The sequence below is a fragment of the Bos grunniens genome, chromosome 11 (genome assembly GCF_055505025.1).
Source record: "Bos grunniens cultivar Pamir isolate PY7600 chromosome 11, Bosgru_T2T1.0, whole genome shotgun sequence".
NCBI lineage: Eukaryota > Metazoa > Chordata > Mammalia > Artiodactyla > Bovidae > Bos > Bos grunniens.
Window position 1 is genome coordinate 29,573,022 of NC_141175.1, and position 24,525 is coordinate 29,597,546.

The window sequence follows — 24,525 nt, forward strand, 5'->3', positions numbered from 1 at the left end:
TTTTCCTTTAACTTCCAAAAGTCTAACATTTCCCAGTTTTGAAAGGGGAGTTTGTCGGAAAGACTGCATTGTGGAGCTTCCCAGATCTCTGCAAAGGTCAGCACCACTTTTTTTTTTTAAATCAATTCCAATTGGGAATTATCTAGAAAGTGGAAAAAACAATTTAGGAGGGGATAGGTGAGATGGGGGATAGGCTTTTAACTGTCGGTCTGATCTAACTTGTCATGGGGTAGAGTGGTGTCTTCCCGGTCCTGCAGCTCCTAAGCTGGGTGGACCAAGGTGGTCCTAGGGCCTTGGGGGGACGCAGGAGGAAGCTGGTGCTATGTCTGGGGATTGGGAAAGGGGGTTGCTATAACTTTCCCTAAAGACCTGTCAGGAGGTTTTTCTAAGGAGCTGGGAGGAGGCTTCTAGGGTTGGAAAGAGGCACCGAGGTGGGTGGGGTGGGCAGGTTCCTGCCAAGGATGGAGGACTGGGGCTTGTCTGCCAGGTAGGCACAGCCCCCTCCAAATGGCACCCTCGGAGTGGCCCACATGTGCTTGTGCTTAGCTATCAAGTCTATGTCGGCTTTTGCACGCTTTCACTGTGTTGTTGCTGTAGTTTTTGGCAGTGCGATAGTAACGGGAAGTGAAGCCACACAAAAGTGCTTTTGTGAGATTTCAGCTCCCCACAGCCCAGTGGTTCAGAGCAGGAGGAAGGTCGGTCCCTCCCCTCCTTGCTCCTTGGAGGGGCATCTGCAGTTTCGCTGCTGTGGTCCTTTCAGAAGGACCATGGTGTGGGGGTCAGAAGTGGAAGACTATCCCTGGTCTCTCTGTTTTGCCCCAAGAAGTCTTGCTGATAGTAGGATTGTCTGTCCCCGTAAAAGGGAGGCAGAACATGCCAGCCTTCATTGTTTTATTTGGATCATTTCTGCCTGGGGGCCCTCTGTGGCCTGTGTAAATGATTGGGAGAAGGGAAAGAAACAGGTTGGATTCCACCTGCCTGGGGCTCCGAGGACTTTCTTGAGAAACCCTGCAGCCCTCCTGGTCCTCCTGCTTAAGGCTGTGCTGGGCTTTTTCCTTTAGGGTCCCTGAGAGGCCTTCTTCGCTACTCTTCTTGTCCTGGATGCTAAGATCCAGAGCGATTTATACAAATCTTCATTCTCAGAGATTACACTCTTAAAGAGAGTTTTGAAAGATTTAGATATAACTCATTTATTTAAGGGTCCCCACCTGAGTCCTTTCTATCTTTTAAAATCCCCCCAAAGGAGGAGAAAGCACATTTATAATGTGAATTTATATGCTGTGGCTATGTAAGTAGCTATCCATAACCAGAAAATGCAAGTCTCTTTTCATTAAAACAAAAATCCCAAAGCGGCTGCTGCAGTACACTTCCAGTCAATTTCAGTGACTGGGCAAACATCTATAAATTTTGCCAGAGAAGTGACACTCTCATTTTCTAAACTATGATTTGAATGGTATTTGCATAGTGATTACTCTGAGACCTATCACAATGAAGAATTTTTTTTAAAAGGGCACCAAAGTATTAAAAGTCATGATATTAGAAGTTTTAGAAAGGGAGCTGAAAAACTATAGCTAAATATTATTTTGAAGAAATTCTAGGATATTTAATCTCTTTGGACAAAAGCAAACATTTGATACTTTGTTAATGACTAGGAGAAACAATTGGAGAGGAAGAAATGCCTTGATTTGGTCTGAGCTTTCTGTAACAGGAAAAAAAAAATAGTCCATTTTCTGTTTCCTCCTGTTGACCTGCTTCCACCAAGATGTAATGAAAGTGATGGAGGAAGTGGGGTGTCTCCCTCATCTGAGTCCAGGCTGCACCCCATGGTGGGGGGCGTTGTCCTTAGTCACTGACAGTTCCTTCAATGACCCCTGATGCCCTCAATGTGTTCTTTGTTTACCGGATAAAAGGAATGCCACCTAGATTTCATCTGGAGCTGCACAAACCCACCAGGGACCACCGTGTCCCGTCTCAGGCCTCTGTATCTCAGAGTTAAAAGGAGGTGAACAGAGAGGATGATGTGTTTTGCTTTGTAAATGGGCCATCACACATGGAGACCGACAGATTTTTGCTGTGGAGATGTGGTTAGGATAGCTTTGTCAAGACGTGGACACGAGTGTTTTCCCTGCACGGTCAGTAGTACCCTGTACTGTCGTCTGTCTTCCAGGCAGTGGGGAGCAGGCCTGAATCAGCCAGCTGGAATCTCCAGTCCCCACGGATGGGAGAACGGGCTGCTGACAGTCATGGACAGAGTGTCAGGACTGTGAGTGAAGGTGGCCCTCCTTTAGCCTGGGGTCCCCAAACTCTTCCTCTCAAAGGAGACCCACCTTTCTATATTGCTGGGGGAGAATCGAGATCCTTCAAACCATTCTTTGCTAGAGAGGAGGGTCTGGCATTACTGCCTGGGGAGCACAGGGCAGGCCAGCTGGGGCCGTCGGGGATGGTGCCAGGTCTGCCAGACACCCAGGCAGTCTAGTCACTGCCGCTTGAAGCCAGACTTCTGTATTAAGGGTGATCCCAGCACTGGCAAGTGGCTGTGCCCACCGATGCTGCCATGCTTGCCTGGTTGAATTCTGGGTTTCCAAGCAGCAGGACTGGGTCCTCTGGAGAGGGTGGCAGGCCTTGTCAGCTTAGCTTGGGGAAGCAGGCTTGAGCTGCGCCGTTCCTTCTGTACATGCTCCCCTTCTCCCTCCTGTCCTGGCCAGTTTTTTTGCTGCCATGGCAGGGGAGGGAGAAGACAGGTGGACTGTGTGATTGGCGAGTTGCCCCGTCAAACCTTCTATGGGGACTTCTCCCTTGACATCTCTTGGAGGAGGTGTCAGCAGGAGCAGAAACCTCGTTCCCATTTGTGCTCAAGAGAGTCTGACTACCTTGTGGATGTCATCACAGTGTAACTCAAACCCTACAAGTCAGTTATCCTGTTTGCAGTCTCATTCAAACTCAAGTAGACTGATTTTTTCCTTAAAGCAGAGACAAAAAAACTGAATGCTTTCCAAGTGCAGCTTGTGCAAAGTCCGACTCTCCTCTTGCTTGAACGTGGGCTCTAGAGAATCCAATGAGAGGACCAGAAGGCACTGTAGCCTCCTCTGGACCAACATGCTGTCTGGGGCCTTGGGGATTCTTGGGACACAGAGCTTCCTGCAGGTCCAGAAAGCAGGGCCAGCTCAGTGGGCCTTGGGCAGAGGACCTCTGGGGGACGCCACGTGGGCTGGGCTGTTAGGTGCTGGAAAGCAGGGTCCGAGAGGGCCTAGGTCAGATCGTGCTGTCAGAAAGGGTCTGGACTGGGGAGGAAAGAGTCATGGCTGAGTGACCCCAGAAGATAGAGGGCAGTGAGGTGGGAAGTAGCTGGACCCCTCCACAGGGCTGTGGGCAGTGCAGAGGCTGAGCCCACCATGGAAGTGCCCACAGGAAGGCCACTCCACTGGGGGTCTCTGGAGAAGTCTGGCAAGTCATGGGTGGTCACCTCCCTGCTCAGAGCGTCAGCAAAATGAGAAGCGCTTGGGTCCCGTGGTTTAGAATTGTCCTTCGTCTCCAGAGCCCATTCACGTCATTTGAAGGCAGAGCAGAGGTGACCTCCTGGAGAAGGTTCCCTCCAACCCAGCCCCAGAGCGGCTGTCACAGGTGCTGTAGCTTTTTCCTGTGTGTGTGTGTGTGGGTGTGGGTGTGGGTGTGGGTGTTTGGGTGTGTGTCTGTTCATTACACTCTTGGCCTCCATTGGTGCTTCTTGGATGTTCCTCTGGTATCCTCCCAGGGCAAGGTAGGCCAAGAGTCCTGGGGGTCGGGCTCAGCTCACCAGAGCCACGGCTTTTCTCACATCATGTCCCAGCTGAGGGGCATTATTGGCCCCGCTGGAATTCTGCCTGTGCTCCAGGGTCAGTAGAGTCACACCTGGCTGAGATTTTTCTGTGACCAAGTCTTGGACGGGGGCTCCCACACTGCGGGTACTACTCTGGGAGGAGAGGACAGAAAAGGTGGCGCCTTGCTGCAGCCCAGACAGGGACCTGGGCTGACGCGGAGTCCTGGACAAGGCGGGCAAGCCCACCTGAGGATGAACTGCTCCGCCAGGGCCCCACCTGGCCCTCAGCCACGTCATTGCTGGGCCGGTGTGTGGCCCAGCTACTGGGGGTGTGACCCAGGGGCAGATGCCAGAAAAGCTATGCTTCCTCTTCTTTTTGAAGCCCTGGACACCAGTAGCAGAGTTGAACACTAAGGAACATGAGAAGGGAGGAGAGAAAAAGATGTTATTTCTAACTTTTCAGACAGCTCAGCCTTTGGCTCCTGGAACCTGCGGCCCCCTTTATTGGAGCAGGTTTCTTCCTCCTTTTGTGCTGTCCTGGACTTTAATATGCACCCAGGGTTTTAACTGCACAAACAGTTAACTCCCACCGAGGCTCTAGGTTAGAGAAGCCTGTTCTGTCTGGGAAGGCCACACTCCCAGTCTGCAGACAGCCAGCTATGTGGATGTGGCTGCATGGAGAGGGTTGGAAGTCGGCCTGGTCCATCAGTGGGGGTGATTTTGGCCATGTGGGCTCTGGTCCGTCATTCAGGGCTGCTCTCTGCTTGTAACATTTGTGCTTCCAGAGCTCAGCTTCTTCCCACCTGCCCCACAATTGCCTCCACGTTGTTTGCTGTGTGTGCAGAGGGCCTGGGGCTTGGCGGCGGGCAGCGTTGGGAGGTTGGGGCTTCGTGGCTGCAGCAGCAGCTGTAGCAGAGCCACCCGGGCCTCCCAGGGTAAAATCAAAGCGTGTGAGGTCATTGCAAAATCAGTTTGCATTTCAAGTCATGCTTGTACTTGTTGAAAAGTACAAATACACCCCCAGAGAATCACAGGCAGTGGGCGGTGGTAAGCTTTCTCTGCCTTGACAGACCTTCCAGTGGCAGTCTGTGGGCCCCCGCTAGTACCCTCTAGTATCTTGTCTGCGTGCTGTGTTGGCATAAGAAAGGACTAGCTTCTCTCTCACACACACATCCCTATGGAGTAAGAGGGCTGGAGTGTTCATAGAGCCTTCCCAAGAGGTGTTTCTCCAGGCAGGTGAGCCTGTGGGTAGGACAGCTTGATGTGCTACTTACTGTATGAAGCAGTTTTCACTCTTTTTTGGCCTGGTGAACTTCCCTCTGTTAGTTTAGGGCAGTGCAGAAGCTTTTAATCTTCTAAGTCAGTAATGGGATGTGAAATAAATTGTCTAGAAGAAGAAGAAGAAGCTTCGCATAGCAAGTTCCAGGTGCCTTTAGGCCTGGAGGTTCAAGACCTTCCAGACGCAGCGAAGTGTTTTTGCTTTTGCCTTTCTTTTTCACTGGCTTTTAAGATGTAGGCCAACAGGAGTGTGATGGTGTGGAGATCTGCCCAGGTGGGCATGGGCCAGTGGTGGTCTTCTTTGCAGCCGGTTCTTTTCTTCTCTGTGCTTTTCCACCTGACCAGCAGTTACTGCATCCAATGGCGGGGGCAAATTATCTATCTGTTCCCAGCCTCGACTCCGCTCAGACACTTGGCTGCTAGAATCTAGAACCTCAGCCGGACCTTCCTGGGCTGAGGTGTGCTTGTGGTGGACAGTGACGAGACTCCCACCCTGTGGGGCTTATTCATGGGAGTCTTGCTGAGTTAGAGGTCAATACAAACCCATCTCTGCCCGGGAAGCACGCCCTTCCCTTAAGGCTGCTCCCTGGGCTGCAGGATGGGGAAGAGTCATCTCTGGCTGGAGGTTCGCTGCAGCCACACACAGCCATACCTGTTGTACATTCTTTGTCACGAGCCCATTTTCTCACGCCTCTCAACCTGGAGTGGCCCTCACCTAGATTTTTCTGGGGGTGAGTGAGTCTGAAAAGCAGTGACAAGGTGTGTCAGAGGCCCTTCCTTGTCTGCATGTTTATCTCTGAGTGACTGAAGGCTGCCAAGGGCAGAAAAAGGTGCACGTGTCCCCGCGGCTCAGGGCAGCAGGAACTTGGCTTGAGGGGAGCAGGCTGGCTTGAGGAAGGCTGCACCTATTAGCAGGGCTTATTTTCTTTGCAACTTATATTTCCGGGTCAGGACCTGTGAGAGTAAGAGCAAAGTCAGCCATGCAGTACTCTGTTTCGAAAGTGATGATACAGTTCAGGGAGAAAGCAAGATCGTGATAAAATGTGTTTTCTGGCTGGGAAGTACTCAAGTTCCAAGCCAGGAACGGAGGCTCTGGAAAGGGGGAATGTCTCTGTCTTTCTCCACCTGGAGAGCATCTTTAGAGCAATGGTTTCATTTTGTTTTTTGGCATTTCACTTTATGCTGTAGCACGAAGAACTTTTATGTTTTTTATGAGGAAGAATCATCTTCGAGTCACTTTAGGTCTTTTAGCTGCAAGTATTTCACCCCACATGGAAAGTTAATGATTTCTTTTAGCAAGATTTCTGTAATGATTTTTTTACTTGCCTTCAGTGGATGAAAATAGGAGATTCTGAAAAGTTTGGAAAGCATTTACTTTCTTCCTTTTTTTTTAAATATATGAAGAAGCAGCTTTTCTCACTGTGAAGGCTTCTGCAGAAGTCCGGCACCAGCTTACCTGTGGTGCATTTGCACAGGCGCTGGGCGGGCAGTGCGTCTGATGTGATGGGCACCCTGCCCTTTGCCAAACATGCCCTCCAGTGCCGATACAGTGATTTTAAAGGAAATGGGCGAAACTCGAAATGATGGCAATGCCATCACAGCTGAATGACATGCCGTTCAGTCAGCTGCTACAGACACAGTTAACGATGTGGGGGCACGGATAGATACCCCTTTTGTTTTGCAGTGACACTGTTTCTCGGCTTGGCTTGGGAGTGAGATGGGGAAGCCGGGGAGGTTTTTAGACTCATTTAACACAAGCTGAAATTTCCTTTGTCACCTGTCTTCTAGCTCTGGTTCGGCCTGAGGCTTGGGGGCTGGTGCTTGGGCCGTTCATCTCCCTGCTGCCCGGTTTGGCTATCTGGGCGGCACGAGCTGACGTCATGAATGCCACCCCTGTGCCCAGCCTGGCCAGCAGGGAACTCTTCCAGGGCAGGTACAAACCCACTGTGTATATGTATTCTCAAATTTAAATAGACTGTACATATTGGAATGTAAATGAACTGTAAAACAGCAATTTCTATTTTTCTGGACAGTTAGATAGCAGTATATATTTGTTAAACGTGCTTGTGTACTCTTCATTAACCGTCTTAATATTTTGTACAGATAAGTTGATTAAATATTTTATTGTTAAAACTGCTCTTGGCTGGTCTTTAGAGAACCACTTTTTGATTTGTTATCGTGTTTTCCCATGTTGAGAATAGCAGTCAACCTCTGAGAGTTTAGGAGTGGGTACATTGGAACCGGAGGTTCTGGGCCCATGAGTCTTGAAGCTGACCAACTGCTCCCCCTTGAAACACCTCAGGCTGTGAGTCCAGGAGGGTGGGGGCTTGAGCCATGGGGCTGCTGCTCCCTGGGTCTCTGTGGCTGGTGTGACCCTGCAGAGGACACTGTGCAGCCACACATGGTATGAAGCCACTGCAGGGGAAGGGAGGAGAATCAAGCTTGGGTTCAGGGGAGGAGGCCAAAACAGAGGAAAACACCTTCTCTTTGGAAAACAAGCACTGGCATTGGTAATGAGTGATCGCTGTCCTTCCAAGCACAGAGTGAGTGGACAGATTCTCTGTTTACAGATGTATCAGGCTCCTGCTGGATCTAGAAACCCAGGCACCCCCACCCTGGAGGCTGCACAGTTGTGAATCCTAGCAGAGAAGCCCAACTGCTGCAGCTTCCTCTGAAAGGCCAGTTAACATGCATCAGGAAAACCAGAAGGTCCTGCAGCGAGTTTGACGGGGCACTGCTTCTTGCTACTCTTCTGGACAAGTACAGAGATCTGTGCTTGGTAATGTTGTCTCGGCTCCTTCAGCAGCTCCCCTAGATTGGGCAGGAGAGGATGGACCACACAGTCTTCCTCTCCCAGCTGTTTCCCATAGTTGAGTGAGAAAGCTGTTGATTTCATCCGTTCCCAAGTATTTCTGGGGAACTAGTGACGAAGCAGCAGTTGTGGGATGAGGACTTGGCCTCACTACCGACTTGTGAGGATCACCTTCTCTGGGATATGGATTGGGCCAGTGTGACTCACCTTTTCGCAGAGTGATGGAGCGCATGTCCACTGTAATCCAGTGTTCTTGTGGGATTTTAATGCCTGTCCCCATGTCAAGTGTCTTTCTCTGGTGAAAGGTAAATCAAGAAATTCCCTTTTTGCTTCTTACTTTCATGACTACCAAATAAAGGAGCCTCTAAGTTAAAAAAATTAAAAAAACCAAAAAACATTTTGGCCGCACTGCAGGGCATGTGGGATCTTATTAATAGTTTCCCAAACAGGGATCGAACCTGTGCCCCCTACACTGAAAGCACAGTGTTTGAACTAGACCACCAGGTAAGTTCCAAGGAGTTTCTTTGGCAGAAAAATGTTCACCTTGTAACTAACTCATTTGGCAGGTTGTTGTAAACGCATAGGCTTCATGACTCTGCCATTGAAAAAGGTAAAGTATTACATTACTTTGATGATCATAACCCTCAGTCAGTTCTTCATTTTCGTATTTTTCCCTCTCCACTTAACCTACCCCGGAATTCTGTGGTTAGAGGAGTACGCTTTCCGTTGAGAAGGGCTAGTTACAGGGAGAAGGGGAAATCAGGAGCCACATTTAAAATTTTATCCTATTTCCCAAACACTGATGAGAGATGGTCTAAAGGCCCTGCAATGACCGATGCTAAAAGGAGGCGAAGACAGACTTCTCCACTCCCCCAGGCCCCCAGCCCTGGTGTGCTCAGTGCCTGCTCATCTCAAGGCAGGCTGAGGCCAAGATGCCACCACCACCTGCTGCCTCCCTGAGAGCAGAGCTGCCTGATCTGGTTGTGGATGCCTTGTGCTCCTGTACCCCAGGGAAGCTCTCTTCTGCTCAGAAGGAACAGTTATCTGGGGAGAAGCTCGTCCGTTGTGACGTGTCACCAGAGTGCAGCCACTGACTGTGAGGCTGGGGGCGTCCGCCGAGCCCTAATCACATGCAGGTGCTTGGCCCTGCAGCGGTGGCCAGCGGGAGGAAGCCCAGATGTGGTGCGAAGCCCGCGCAGCGTGGATTTGCAGAGGCGGGGTGCTGGTCCCCCTGTGGGTGCGGAGGGAGGCCCTGCAGGTGCACCCGCACCCCTGGCTGTCATGGCCGCCCAGTCACAGGGTCACATTCCCATCCCGGGAAGAGGAATTTTCCCATAGACTCACCCAGCAAGGGAGTCTGTCCCAGTGTGGGGAGGTCAGCACAGCCCCTCTGCCAGAACGTCTGAGGAATGCAATGCAAAATGAAAACGCTCTGCTGTCTCGGAGCCGGGGCTTGTGTATTGTTGCTTGTAATTCCCACTTGGGGTGCTGCACAGGGTTAGCTTGCAACAAATAATAACCACATATTTGGTCGTTGCTAATACCCAAAGTCCAGAGGTTTTCTAATCACAGAAGAATGGAAGTAACAGTTGCAGCCGGACAGCCAAAGAATGGGCCACGGCATGCAGTGGCCTTGCTGAGAGTGGCCAGCCTGTGTCCTGGAATCTGACTCAGTGCTGCACAGTGAGGCTGGGGAAGTGCTTAAGGGATAAATAAGCAAGTCCTTGTCACAATTCCATTTACACACTCAGTTCTGAGGGACAAGGAGTCCCAGTGACGTGATCCTCTGACAAGTCCGACCGAGGGAACTATATTTCTTGAGAGCTTGCATATTAAGTATGGCAACAACTTTTTATTAACTTAGAAAACAACAAGTTATTGACTTGTCTGTGTGACAGGCCTTATGCTATAAGCCCTGAGCATAGAGTAACTAGATACAAGGCCCATCTCCTAGGACTCTCCTTTCAGGGGCAGGAAGGAGTGTTAATAGTGGGGCAGGGAGGATAAAAAGCCAGTTCCTGCAATAACAGCAAGTGCTTCACTAGGGATGGGGCCGGGGTGGCCAAGAGGGCTCTGATTGAAGGGAGAGGGAGAGAGGGCTCTGGGAGGCAGAAGCAGCTGGTATTTTGGGTCAAGCCTCCAGGGGGTGGGGTTGAGGCCTGGGCACTCTCAAAGCTGGAGCAGTGTGGATCCCAGAGGTTCAGGGCACGGGGCACTTCTGAGGAGCAGATAGAAATGAGCGTCTCTGGAGCACTGGGTGGCCCTTGACAGAGCTGCAGAGACCAGAATGTGGAACTGAGCCTCAGCTCTGACCCCCTGCCACCCCCCTACCCCCCACCGCCTGGTGCCTGAGACATCCCACCCCAAACCCCTCCCTGTCTCATCTTCCAATCTTTTAACGCTACTCAGTCGTTACCAACCATCTACTCTATACTTCTGACAACCTGGCCCTCGAATGCCCTTCCGGGACTCCCTTTCCCAACCCTCCGGGACTCCCTTTCCCAACCCTCCACTCTTGCCAGGCTGCCTGCCTGCTCTTTTCCTCCAGGAGGCAGCAGGATGCTGTGGGGAGGAAGGGGTGAGGCTGTGGCCCTGAGGCAGAGGCTGAGGGTCACTCAGCGGCTCTGAGGTCTTGACCGAGTCCCCTACTTGGCACCTGCGTGGTGGCACACGTGCTCACGAGGCCTGAGTGAGATGCTCTAAATGCAGGGCGAGGAGCATGTTCCAAACCCACCCAAGTTCCGCCTTTCCACCTGTCCTTCTGGCACCAGGAACAGCACCCACCGTCCCCCACAGGATGTTTCTCTTTACAGAGTTGTGACAACCTGGAGCCCTCTGTGGCCCCCCACCCGTGAGAGGCCTGTGGTCTGCTGGAAGAGGACACACCCACGTTCCACAACGGCTCCCCACCTCGGCCAATGTGACGGCTCACCTGCATCTCCAGCAGGCAGACGCAGGAACCTCAGCCCCTTGGAAAGGGAAATCTTTTCTGTCCTTGGCACTCCTCCAGGAGGGGCTCCAGCCTGAAGGTCTCAGAGATGTATTTGTTCACAGAGCACACGTGGTCCCAGGCACTGCCCACTCCCCGAGCTCAACCCCGCCAAGGAAGGGAAGAGCCCAGGGATATCTCTTCTCTCCAGCAGGTGGAGGCCAGGAACAAAGATGATGTCTCTTGTCATTTAAGAAACACTTTGTCATACAGAGTGAAGTAAGTCAATGAGAGAAAAATGTCATACTAATGCATACATATGGAATCTAGAAAAACGGTACAGATGAACCTATTTGCAGGGCAGGAATAGAGACGCAGATGGAGAGAACAGACATGTAGACCTTGTTGGGGGGGCAGCGGGGGATGAATTGGGATTGACATATATATATATAAACACTACCATGTATAAAATAGATAGCCAGTGGGACGCTGCTGTACTGCACAGGGAGCTCAGCTCGGTGCTCTGTGATGACCTGGAGGGGTGGGATGAGGGGGTGGGGTGAGCCAAGAGGGAGGGGATATATGTATACATACAGCTGACTCACTTCCTTTTATAGCAGAAATACAACATTGTAAAGTAACTATACCCCAGACAATTAAAAAAAACAAAACAAAACAAAAATATTTTGCTTCTTACATCTTTTCCAAAGGACTATAAGTTCCTCGAGGGGACATTTGGGTGCTTGGGGCTGTGTGTGGGAGGTCTGTATGGCCTGGGGTCAGAAAACTGTGTCAGGTGGGGGAGTGGCCCCCTCCTTTATCAATATGAATCATAAACGCTGAGACAATTAGAAGGTCTCAGGCTGGGTGAAACGAGGCAGAAATGGGGAATCGCAGAGCCCTGCACAGCACCACAGGGAGGAGAGTACAAGACAAACAAGTGTGCTGTCGTCCTTTGGGTACTGGTTAATAGAGCATCTACCAGACAGGGTGCTAAATACCATACGCAAGACCTCACCTGACCCCAGTAAAGACAAATAAAAACCCTTCCAAGGTCCTAAGGCTAATGCAAGTGCTTTCAAGGGTGAGGACAGTGGGGGAGGGGAGGTGAAGCCTCTTTCATTTATTAGGGACACCTAATAAATGAAAGACCCATGATTTGAAACACAGTCGTTGTCTTCATTTACTTCCTAGAAGAAATAATTCACTTTTTGGAAAAGAAGCAATAAGAGACAGATGCAGGAGGAGAGAGCATGTTTTTTTCCCCCCAAATAATTATTTGTATACATTTCAAAATCATCTCAAACATACAGAAATGTTGCAAGAACGAAGAACGTTTTTTTCCTCTGAACTATTTGAGAGCTGACATAATGTCCTGTGGCTCCCAGGCATTTCAGTGTGTCTTCACTGAAAATAAGGACATTCTCCTACTTAGCCACAATAAAACCACTGACATCAGAACATTATCATTGATCTCTTACTCCCATTTAAAAACTTTAGATCCCATGCAATGAAGTTTCAAACTGCCCCAACAGTGTTTCTTTCTTTTTTTTAAATATAACATCTAATCCAGAATCAAGTGTTATATTAAGTTGTTGTGTTCCCTCAAGTCTGGAATTAAACTTAATATAATGTAGGATAAAGAAAAATCAAGCCTTTGGAGGTCACTGGCTCTTCAAAGGTTGACTGGAGGAGGCCTATGCTAAGTGGGCTGTTGCCTTGAGTGTCTGGCCACAAAAAGCCACAGGGGTAGCCTCTGGGGCTTCTCCCTCGTGGTCCAGAGCAGAATGGGGACAACCAGGCATGATTTCCAGTGTAGGTCTTTCACTCAGCACTAGATAACCCCAGAGGAGGTTATTAAACCTTTTGACAAGGACCATCACAGTGGCGCACTGGCATACACAGGCAGAGATGCTTCTGGAAAATGGATTTCACCCACTGCCTACGAACTTTAGTCTTTTGTTTATTTTATGTTATGATGATGTTTAATAATCAGTAATACAGCCAATCTTTATTGAGAAGATACTCTTTGTCAAGCACTGTGCTAAATGCTTTCATTTAATCATCCCATTCTTCCAACAATATGAGGTACGTATTATTATTAATCCTATCTTATGAATGAGGACACTGAGACATGGAGAAATTAGATGAAGCTGTCCAAAATCACACAGATGGTAAGGCCTCCAGAGTTCACATACCTTATCACCTCATATACATGCATGAACACTTTTGTTTAATTCCTAATGAAATAAAATGAGCTTCAATCTTCCAAAATCTGACCCTTCCCTCTCTAAAAGAAGCATCGAAAAAGTGGCTTTCAATTTAACTGAGAGTGTGCATGTGTGCTAAGTCGCTTCAGTCATGTCTGACTCTTTGCGACCCATGGACTATAGCCCGCCAGGCTACTCTGTCCAGAGGATTCACCAGGCAAGTATACTGGAGTGGATTGCCTTTTCCTTAAGAGATGGAGACCCCCATCTCTTAAGTCTCCTGTGTTGGCAGATGGCTTCTTTACCACTAGTGCCACCTGGGAAGCCCTTAATTGAGAGGCTATGACCTGAGTCTACCTCAGGAGAATGTGAAGATTGTAATCCTCCTCCCCAACATACAGAGGTCAGGCCAGGCAAGACCATAAAGTGTGGGTAAACTATTTGTTTTGAAAATTCATTTGGTGCTTAGATGAGTAACAGAATTACAAGCCATTATCTTTTACTTTATCATTTTACTTATTATTTTTTAAGCTCTGGTAAACTTTGGTTTATCAGATATAATTTCATACATGTGGACTTCTGAAACATGAAGTAACACTGTAAAATAAGGCTAACAGAAACACTGGGCATGTTATTCTTGATTCTAGTAGCATAATTTACCTAGTTTTTGCTTAAGTGCTTCAGTATCTTATTGAGCATCTCCTGTATGCAAGGTACTTCAGAGCCCTGAGACCCAGCTCCTAACATTAGATTTCTAGAAGGCCTCTCCACACAGCTGCCAATAAGGACTTTATATATGCAGCCTTCTGCCAATGGCTTATACATCTACTGGCCCCTTTCTGGGGCTGAGAGCACTGTTTGCCTGGAGCTTGGCTCCTCCCCTCTGAGACGTCATTTGCTCTGATGTGGAAGCCAGGCCAAAGGATCATATCTCATTCGACATTCACCACTGGGTTGGCAGCATATCAGAGCTGAATCTTTCATCAGAGGGCTTTAGGTTTTGAGAAGAAGGACAACATCCCCTTGTCCTTATGAAATGATAACACCATGAGGGATTTCCTCCAGGAGAAAAAATGGAATGTTTCTATCTATCATCAACAATTACTGCGGTCAATGGGATTTACTGGCTAAGTAAATCCTAAGGTCCCAGGATTGAATCAATTTAGGGAAGGAAGCAATATTGTTAGCAAGCTCTAGGTCAGAGAACAAGCTTCTTCGTTATTGGAACTCAAGGTGTTTGGAGAGGGTGAATTCACATAATTTAATGGGTATTTGTTGTTGTTGTTGTTCATTAGTAAAACAATTTCTTTCCAACTAACTGGATAACTCATTTATGATGATCCTCTATTCAGCAATTTAAAGATGCCCTTTCAAAATTTAATTCCTAGAAGATTTTCAGAAGAAAAGAATCATTAATGTAGCTAACAGTCTATCCTCAAGGTCTTTATAGTACTTGGCTCATTGCTGGTCTGCAGTGGAGTTTGACTGAAAAAAATCACAGAATGGGCAGTTAGCTGTGGCAGGTACGAGCTTCATCGGGGGCAGCTTAGTGTCAGCCCATGCTGGCTCTGGAGAACGGAAGCCTGCAGGGAGCTCACAATCAGGACTTACTGGTTGGCTGTGGAGGAATGTATAGTCAGAATCCTTCAGTAACGCTTATTAGCTCTTAGTTGACCAGAGGAACGTCTGACGAGCTTTATTCGCTCATTACTGTGGGCACGTCTGGAAGTCACTCGCTCAGGGAAGGAGACAGGCAGTGCGTCGTCCCCTGCCACTGGCTCTGCTGGGGCTTGTGCACCGGCGGCCAGACAGAAGGCTGACCTGGTGGTCTGAGACACGCTGCAAGGTAGTAAGAGGCAGGGTGTGGAGGCTGTCCTGGTACCCAGTCGGATTTTGGTGATTTCAGCCAAGATCTGTGCAAAGTTAGTTGGGCTGACCTTCAACTTCTGTTCTTAAGAGAGACGCGGGTCCACTGCCAAGCTCCACTGCTTGTCACTTCCTGGATGAGTGTATTCTTCTCATAATTTCATTTTTCACATGTCTGACTACGCACTTGACATTCACTGGTCTTTTACATTTTCTAGTAGTTCTTTCATAATTTTCTCTGGGGGAGGGGTGCTATTCTACATTGTAAATTAAAATAAAAAATTTAGATTTCCTTTTGTGCAATGATCCTGCCTATCAAAATTAAGTTGATGGTGCCACTGGGCATTTCGTGCACACGTGAAAGACTTTGTTTAGATTGTTGTGTTCCCTGAGTCTTGGGAATGTGTTGTTAACTCCAGGGAATATTGGTCAACTGTGTTTGTTGCAGTCTGTAGCATGGGGAGCTGGGAACTGACAGTTTTTTAAGCTAAGAGGGTCTCACTTTTTTCTCTTCTAACATCAAATATTAAAATTAGACAGTCGCCTAGGAAGTATGCTGCTTACCGCTAGGAGGCAGTCGCCTATGAAGTATGCTGCTTACCGCTAGGGGGCAGTATACCTACTGCCTCTATGTGCCAGCTGTCGGCACTCGCACCTTGTGACAACGTCTACATTTTGGACAGATCATCCTTTAGCCAGTCGGCTACCATGTCGGCCATTTCCTGGAAAAAACTGATGACAAAAGCGTGAGGTATTTTTTTCTCACAGAGTCGAATATCTCCTTCTGGAAAATCTTTCTTCATGTCGTCATAGTACTCTTTTGGACACCAACTGTCTGTAGCACCGTAGTAAAATATAAGCTAGAAGACAAGACAAAAACACTTTATTAGAAAACACTTTCCCCTCCCAACATGGATCTGACACAAGCCACCTACGATGCTTTGAAAACAGCCCCTGCACCTGGCCCTGTACGCTAGTCCCAAAGCTTGCTGCAGAGAGCGGCTCTCTCAAGGCAGTGAACCTTCATGGTTTATGGGAGTGAATCTTGGCATCTGATGTTAAGAAACTCATGTAGGGAGAGCCCTGTGACACATCACCCATGATCCACTAAAAGGACTCACCGGCAAAGTAGTGTACGTTGTGGTTGGGATGGACACTGGAAAGTGTGCCGAGAGGGGCAAGGAAGACTTACTGAGACATATGTGAACACCGAGTGACTTACAACCATTCATTACGCGTTAACAGTGTTCATACAGCCACATGCTAGGCACATGGGACATGTTTATTGAAGGTACACAAAGATGAGTAAGATGGACTCAGGTTTCTCAGTGCAGCAGATAACTGTGATCAGAACCCTGAGGGTGTCTATGACATTTCTACAAACAGGCTCCATCGAGCAGGGAGAGAATGCTGATTCGGGGGGAGGCGTTACAACCACCTGTCAGGTGACAGCAAGCAGGTGGGATGGAGAGAGAGCTTCCTTTGAGGATGCATTCTTAGGATGCTTATTGATCTGCCCCAGCCTCTGATACACATACACACACACATCCATGTATGCACACATATGCATGTGTGCAGTTGCGGCCGACTCTTTGTGACCCCATGGACCATAGTCCACCAGGCTCCTCTGTCCATGGAATTTTCCAGAATACTACAGTGGGTTGCCATTTCCTTCTCCAACACATATGCATATACACATACATATGTGTATATATGTACACATATGTGCATATGTTTACAGGCATGTAATCATGTATACACACATAAATATATATGTGTGTATGTGTGTGTATTCACATATACATTTATAAGTATATTTATACACACATATATCTTTATCTTAACATCTAGCTCTAAGCTGCTGTTCTTCACCAAAAAACTATATTCTACTTCTGCATTTTTGGAAAAAAAAAAAAAAGGCAACAAAAGTGAAATCTTATTCAGAAAGGTACATACAGGTAATTTCTACACACACACACCCACACACCCACACCCACCCACCCTAATTTTTTGGCCCCTCTGACATCTGTCATCACTGAAAAAAAAGAGTTATGCCTGCCTCTAGCTCTTAAGTGGCTAGTTACAGTCACTTATATTTCCACAACACACCAAATTTGCTCACTCATTCAAATGCTTAATCATTCATCTGTCAGGCAAATACTGATTGAGCATCTTCTCTGCACTAGGAACCTGGAAAACAGATAACGAAACGCAGTCTCTGGGTTAGGAAGGACTGGAGGCACCGCACACAAGGTGAGTGGCCTGGATGAGGGCATCTGGTGGGAACCAGTGGGCAGGAAAGGTTCCCCAGGGCACTGATGCCCAAGCTGAGTCTTCAACCTGGGGCGGGGAGGCACACTGTGCAGAGCATACCGAGCAGATAAAAAGTATGAAGGAGCACGGCACACGGAAACTGGAAGTGATTAGAAGTGGTTAGAACACGGTGGTGGGAGAGGAGGTGGAAAGAAACGAAGTCCTCAACAGCCTCTGAGCCCCACTAAGGAGGCTGCATCTTGTTCTGAAGTCCACAGGAGCTAACAAAAGACTTCACACAATGAAGTGACATGACTGAGTCTGTGTGGTAGGAAACTTACCTCTGGAGGGGATCCAGTAGAGGTGGGAGGAGGATACGGGAAATAAGTGTTAGTGCCCACTGGGTTAATTTTCTCCTTGGACCATTAAATCCATTATCGGAATAAGGAGAGGTGAAGTCAATCTTATAAAAATACCAGCCTTTAGTATAGTAACATTATGACATAACCAACATTCAAAGAGATGGTTAATTAAAAAACACTTTAAAGGGGAGAATATTTAATGTAGTACTCCAGAGAGTCAATTACTAACAACTCAACCTTGAATTGTAGACTTATTCTGAATCACTTCATAGAGATTCTTCTGGCTGTCACCTGGGATTTAGTCTTGAAAGCTGCAAAGGATCTGTGGCTCATAGATTTCTCACTTAACTTATACTTCTTATTCTCCTATTTTTCTCACTCTGACCATTTCTGGGCATGCCAAAGTACCAAAACCAGAATTCATTTTGCCAGGATTCTTAGCAGAGTATGAAGTTGCTTTTGTTTCCTAGAGAACAAGAGTTGCCAGGTTCTTTTTCCCTGGTGCTGGTCTCTTTGTGGCTCTAAAATGCTGCAACTTCACAACCAGTGGGTGATGATTCTGGCTGGCTGTGGACAAATAAGTTCCTCAAAATTTCTCAGCAGCCACCCTACCATAGCTTCCCCTTGAAATACTGTTGGGAGTACAAGCTGTCTGCAGGCATTAATGATCTACCAATACGGCCAATAACTTCAGGTTCTCTCTAAACCACTCCCTACTCTTAGCACCAAGAATGCTTTAAATTATATCCAGGAAACAGCATCTGGAACAGTCATTATGCACAGTTGTTCAGCACTTCCTCAGAGTATGAAACATACTGTGTTAAAAAATCTGGAAAATTCAGGCTTGGGTTCGTGGCCATCAGGTCTGTCTATTCCTCTGCTCCAGAGTGTTCTCTTCTCTCACCAAGAAGAGTACTTTGGGATTCCTAATGCCAATGCAGGCTATGGTGGTGAGGTTGTGTGAAAAACCCTAATACAAAAGGGTTAGTGAGAAAGAAAGCAAGGCAAAAAAGATTGCTCCCAGTGAAGTCTCTGACAAGGAGGACAGCATCACAGTGGCACCTGCTATTTGCTTTCCACCTAACCAACTCTTCAAAGACTATTTCTATGATGCATTTACTTTTCAGTGAGGCAATCATAACTTTAAATGTCTCCACTGAGAAGTCCAGCACTGGGGAAACACCATCTCTTTCCTCATGCATGAAGGTGTCAGACAGTTGAGCAGGAATAATAAATACGGATTACAGGGACATACACCTACCTTCAGGTATCAAGAGACAAGTCCTGGCCAAGTAGTTATGGAGCAAGCACTGTCCCAAGCATGTACTAGGAACCTCAACACAAAGTGATGTCAGTGTTGAAGACAGTGTTAACAATGAGGATCACAGATTCCTCATACGTTCATTTGATTTTATCTCTCAGTCCTCCATGACTATAATTATTTTGAGGGGGGCTGTATCTGGTTACATTTCTAAGTGAAAGTGGGACAAGGTGTTTTTGTTTTTTAAGTTCTTCTTCAGGCTATATTCAATGAAGGGTTCTGTAAGAAAATCTTGGCTTGTAAGTCAAACACATGGTCATTTCTAATGCCTTTACATATATTGGCTCAAGATACTTCCTGTTCCCTCTGGATTTTAAGTCACAGGCAATAGATCTGAACAGAGGACTCTGCACCTGTAGCCCTAAACAGGAAACTGGAAAAGTATGGGGTGTGTGAAGGTAGTACTGGGGGATGGGGAAGGACAGGTGAAGTAGAAAGAAAGAAATAACCAGACACCAAAGCATAGTGGTTAAGAGTGTATACCATTACTATTAATACACTGATATGTAAAAATGAATCGCAACAAGTAATGATGTCCTGAAGAAAACTGAGAATAATTTGCCAGGCTCTATGTTAAGTTTTGTGTTCACTGAGTTCTTACAATAATATTCTGAAGAAGGTATTTTAATCCTATTTTACAGAAAAGGAAATTTAGGCTTAGTGAGACAATGTGCTTAAGTTGAAACAATTAGTGAATATAACCCAATGAAAAATTCAGTTATAAATCCAGAGAGAGCATTACTAGTCAGAACCTTATATCACTGTTTACGATTAAGAATAAACAGAACAATGGTATGAAAACACAAACCTGAAGACTGAGAAATCTTAAACTGGTTATGAAAACTAACTGAATGTGATGGTTAAGTATATGTAGTTCTTCTAGGGTGCTGCATGCCATGGGGGTGATTACCACTGTGAGAATACTGGAACTGTTAACTAAGAAATCTCAGGCTATCAGTAGGATGTTTAAATCAAACAATTACAAGAAAACACATTATTTCCTATAGTATTTCTCCTTGGCACTTGCTTTGATATTTCCTATAGTATTTCTCCTTGGCACTTGCTTTGATATGCATGGGAATTGTTCAAGAGTATACATTATTATCTCCCATCTTCATTATTAGAGATAGAAATTATTGTATTTCTAAATTGTTATGTTAAGTAATCATTTCTCTATTAAATAGAAAGTTTAATTTTCTCAATTCTAGATTCTGATTGTCTAGGACTGTGCTTTTGCTTTTCTCTGGGTACCTTCCACAATAAGGTGGAATTATGGTTACTATCATTTCTGAACTCACAGACATATTTTCTTTAACTCTTCTATTGCCCCTAAGGAGATATGTCCCTGCTAAAATGTCCCTGTGAATGTTGAAGCTTGCCCCCATATAGGAGCCACAGTTGTCTTTTCTCATCATGTATTTTTTTCTTTTCACTTTTTGCTGCTGAATCTGACAGATTCACAGCATTTCCACCCAAAATGACTCTAAATTTATATTCCACCTGGCACTGGCTAAGTGGTTGAAATTCAGAAGTAAGACAGCTCTGCCTTAGAGAAGCTCCAGAGTAGGGAAGAACGCAGGCAGGTACAAGCTGCCCTTGAACATAACAGGTAGAAAGAGGCACGAACAAAGCGCTGTAGGAGGAAAACCTGACTTCTGACCTGAGGGATGCAGCAAAGTTTTGTTTTAGTACACATGGAGTTAATGGCTTTTATGCATTACTACTAGAGGGATTATTGTAAGAACAGAAGACATACTAAAAACCACCTTATGACACAAGTTTATATATTTAACTAATAACTAACAAAAATCACTGTCAATGATATATCAACACTTAAGATATTAAACACAAAGAAAAGCCATACACACAAATCTCTGGTGATAAATATTATTCAGCTATAAATAAAGAAGGAAATCCTGCCATTTGTGACAATATGGATGGATCCTGAGAGTATTATGCTAAGTGAAATCAGACATAGAAAGACAAATATTGTATGATCTCCCTTATATGTGGAGTCTGAAAAGGTTAGGAGGTGAAGGAAATGGGTGAAGGTTGTCAAAAGCTATAAACTTCCAGTTATAAGACAAACAAGTTGTGGGGATGTAATGTACAGCATGGTGACTACAGTTCACACTATACTGTATATTTGAAAGTCAGTAAGAGAGTAGACATTAAAAGTTCTCATCCCAAGAAAAAAATTGTAATTAAGGTAATGGATGTTAACGAAACCTGTGATAATCATTGTGCAATATATACATATATTACATCATTATGTTGTACACTTTAATACAATGTTATGTGTCAATTCTATCTCAATAAAATCAGGAAAAAAATCTATCCAAATTCTGTCTTTCTAAGCTGGACAAGAGCAATAGGCTCCTCTTTCTATCCTTCCCCCAAAGTCAGACACCTAAGCCTTGACCCTGCAACGGTAAAGGAAACCTATTTTGTAATACAAGCATCTCCTTTCAGTTACTTAAAAATCCCATCCCTCTTGGGAACAGAAGAATAAGAATCACAAAACTTTAACTAATTCACTGTAGTCTTTCTGAGCAATCATTAAAAAATTTTTTTTAATTGGTGGAAAATTGCTTAAATATTGTGTTGGTTTCTGCCATACAAGAATGCAAATCACTCATAATTATTTATATATATATACACATACCCCCTCTCTCTTGAGCCTCCCTCGCCTCCCCCCATCTCACCCCTCTAGGTCATCACAGAGTGCCAGGCTGGGCTCCCTGTGTTATACCGCAGCTTCCCACCAGCTATCTATTTCACATGTGATAGTGTATATATGTCAATGCTACTTTCTCAGTTCATCCCACCCTCACCTTTCCCTGCTGTGGCCATAAGTCTATTCTCTCCTAGGTTCATCAGTACCATTTTTTTAGATTCCATATATATGCATGAATAGACAATCCTTGTTTTCCTCTTCTGACTTATTTCACTGTATAAGAGGCTGAGCAACCGTTTTTAAGAACCTGAACAACTGCCGAAGAAAGGGAGAGAGTTTAGAAAATCCATTGTCCAATTTACCTTGTTTCCTTTCTTTCCTTCATCTAGAACTGGATCAATTATCATTCTTAAAAAAAAAAGAGAATTAAAATCCCTGAAGATTAAAAAATGTGGCCGAGGACAGAGGTGAACACACGATCCTTCAGGAGCACTGAGCCCTGCTCCCCCTGCAGGCACTGGAGGAGGTCCAAGCGGGTTATAGACTGGGCCACTCTCCAAGAAACTGGAAAAATCACGCATCGAAAGCCCTGCAAAGTGGGGCTCTCTCCTCTCTGCACGACTCAAGTGTAAAGGGCCAGAACCTGCTCGTTCCCAAGTGGAAGTCACTGGGGCATCGATATCTAGTTCCATCTCTTCCTTACGTGGGACTGGAGTGAGGAGCTGACCCAAGGCGTCTATCTTCCTCTGGTGAAGCAACAGAGCTTGCGGCACCAGCAGCAAACTTATCTCCCTGTGTGTCTGTTTCTCCTTGGTTATACGCCTCAGGAAACCGGCAGATGAGAAGGGTCTTGCTTAACTAACGGAGAGGAGCGGCCGAGGCCAGCTTACCTGAACTCTCGGCGCCAGGGTACTGGAGGTTCTGGTGAGGATGAAGTAACGCTGTGTTCTTCTTCACTGCTGCTCCCATACAACACCTCCCTTAGCCATCTTATAGGAAGAAGTGGCCAGAATGGGACTAGCTATGTATTTAATATCACGAAAATCTTTCATTAAAGAATGAAAACATCTGAAGGGGTGGGTGAAAGTGGAAGTCGCTCAGTCATGTCTGACTCTGTGACCCCATGGACTATACACAGTCCATGGAATTTTCCAGGTCAGAATACTGGAGTGGGTAGCCTTTCCCTCCTCCAGGGCATCTTCCCAACCCAGGGATTGGACCCAGGTCTCCTGCATTGCAGGTGGATTCTTACCAGCTGAGCCACAAGGGAAGCCCAAGAATACTGTAGTGGGTAGCCTATCCCTTCTCCAGGGGACCTTCCCAACCCAGGAATTGAACCGGGGTCTCCTGCATTGCAGGAGGATTCCTTACCAACTGAGCTATCAGGGAAGCCCTGAAGAGGGTGGGTAGGGAGAGGAAAAGTTAGGCAAAGTCTTTTTAAAGTACTCAGAGGCATACCTAGGATATGACTAACTATAATAATAAACTTTTGTTCAATGCTTAGTATATGCTAGATACTCTTGCAAGGTATTTATATGAATTATATGTAGCATTACAGGTTTGAAACAACTGTATGAGAATAGATACTACTATTAAACCATTTTATGATGAAAAAAAGGGGACACAGTGAAGTCCAATAACTTAACCAAGGTCACTTAAGTAAGCAAGCGGCGGAGCTGGAGCGTGAACCTCAGGCAGTGACTCTCAGGGCTCTGCTTCCGATACGCTCGTCCTCCTCTGGATCACGCTCCTCTAGAAAACTCCACCAGAAAAGTCCAGGATGTGCTGACACAAAAGTGCTTCAGATGGAGGTCTCCAGGTCCAAATGACTGAGACCCAAACAGACTATCTATTTCCAGGATGATTATGGTATTCTGAACAGGTTTCAGATTGAACAGGCATAACTAACAGTTTCAGGCCGAGGCTGGCGGAAAGGCAGTCTTGGTTAGCGGGGTCCAGGGAGCGCGTCCTATGCTCAGCTAAGCGGGACGTGGGCGTGTCCGAAGGATTTGCATGCCCAGGTCTGTTCCCAAAGGCAACATGCGTCTCCGGGGTCGGGTGGGTTAAGCAGGAGGGGGCGAGTGTAGCAGAGGCGGGTCCCTGTTCCTGAGGACCCTCTGCCCCTTTCCCAACCACACCGTGGCCCCAGGCTGGCCCTCTGGAGGCAGGGGCAGCCCCATTTGCAGGCAGTCCTCCCACCGCTGCCCACCGTGGTCAGAAAGCAGCGTCTCGTGTGCTCTTGCTGGGAACGATTTCAGAGCCCTATTGACTGATAGTGATGCTCGAATTCCGTCTGGCAGTAGCACACACCAGCTGTTTCCATGAGCCTAGGCCAAGGATGGTCACAGCAGTTTAGAATTTCCCTCCTAAGTGAGTTTTAAATGAAAACTTCAAGTTTGTAAACCAAACACTAATTCACTTTTCTGTGAACGAGACATACATCCCCTTGTAGTTGAGAACAATGACAGAGCGAGGGAACGCTGACCTCCTGTTTGCCTCAGACGCCAGGTGCCTCATAATGCAGAGCATACCCTGGGGGCTCCCAGAAGGATTGGGACTGGGGTGGCGAAAATGTACAGTTGATGCTCTTGCTTTGGTTTACTCCATCCTGGCTCTCAGTCCCTGCCCCCCTCCACTCCCGTCTTAGTCATTAGCTCCTCTCTTCCTCCCAGTTTTTTAGCTGTGTTCCCCAAGGATGAGCCTTTATATGTCTTTTCTCCTCATTCTACGTACTTCCTTGGGTTACTATTACCCATGCTCATGACTCCAAAAATATCCTTATCATTCCCAAAGTTCAGTCCAGATTCCTCTTCTAGGCTTCCTATCCACATATATCCAGCTACCTGCCAGACACATGTCCCCCGGATGTCCCACAGGTATATCAAACAAAAGGACCGGAAGGAACTACTTTCTCAACCAGCTCCTGCAACTTGCTGGCACTTCTCCTCCCATATTCCCTATCTCGTTACAAAATCCAAATGCAGAAAAATAATCTTACTCCGTCTCCATGCTTTCATGAAC

General features: G+C 46.7%; 1 protein-coding gene and 1 long non-coding RNA gene across 8 annotated transcripts in view; one reads left to right on the forward strand and one right to left on the reverse strand.

Annotated features, from left to right (window-relative positions):
• The first annotated feature begins 32 nt into the window (after positions 1–32).
• On the forward strand, positions 33–23,007 carry LOC147362794 (uncharacterized). Its single transcript, XR_015136447.1, has 3 exons — positions 33–96; positions 17,078–17,144; positions 21,894–23,007. It is a non-coding gene; the product is annotated as an uncharacterized LOC147362794 (long non-coding RNA).
• LDAH (lipid droplet associated hydrolase) overlaps positions 12,053–24,525 on the reverse strand; it is an 88,504-nt gene continuing 76,031 nt past the window's right edge. For 6 of the 7 annotated variants that reach the window (XR_015136444.1, XM_086325693.1, XM_086325690.1 and 3 more), the window contains one exon: positions 12,053–15,751. Coding sequence is in view for 6 of the 7 variants with exons in the window: in XM_086325693.1 (XP_086181819.1) it covers positions 15,560–15,751 (192 nt within the window). In the remaining variant the exon portion in view is untranslated. The remainder of the gene's footprint in view (positions 15,752–24,525) is intronic. The other variant, XM_086325699.1, reaches the window with a different exon arrangement.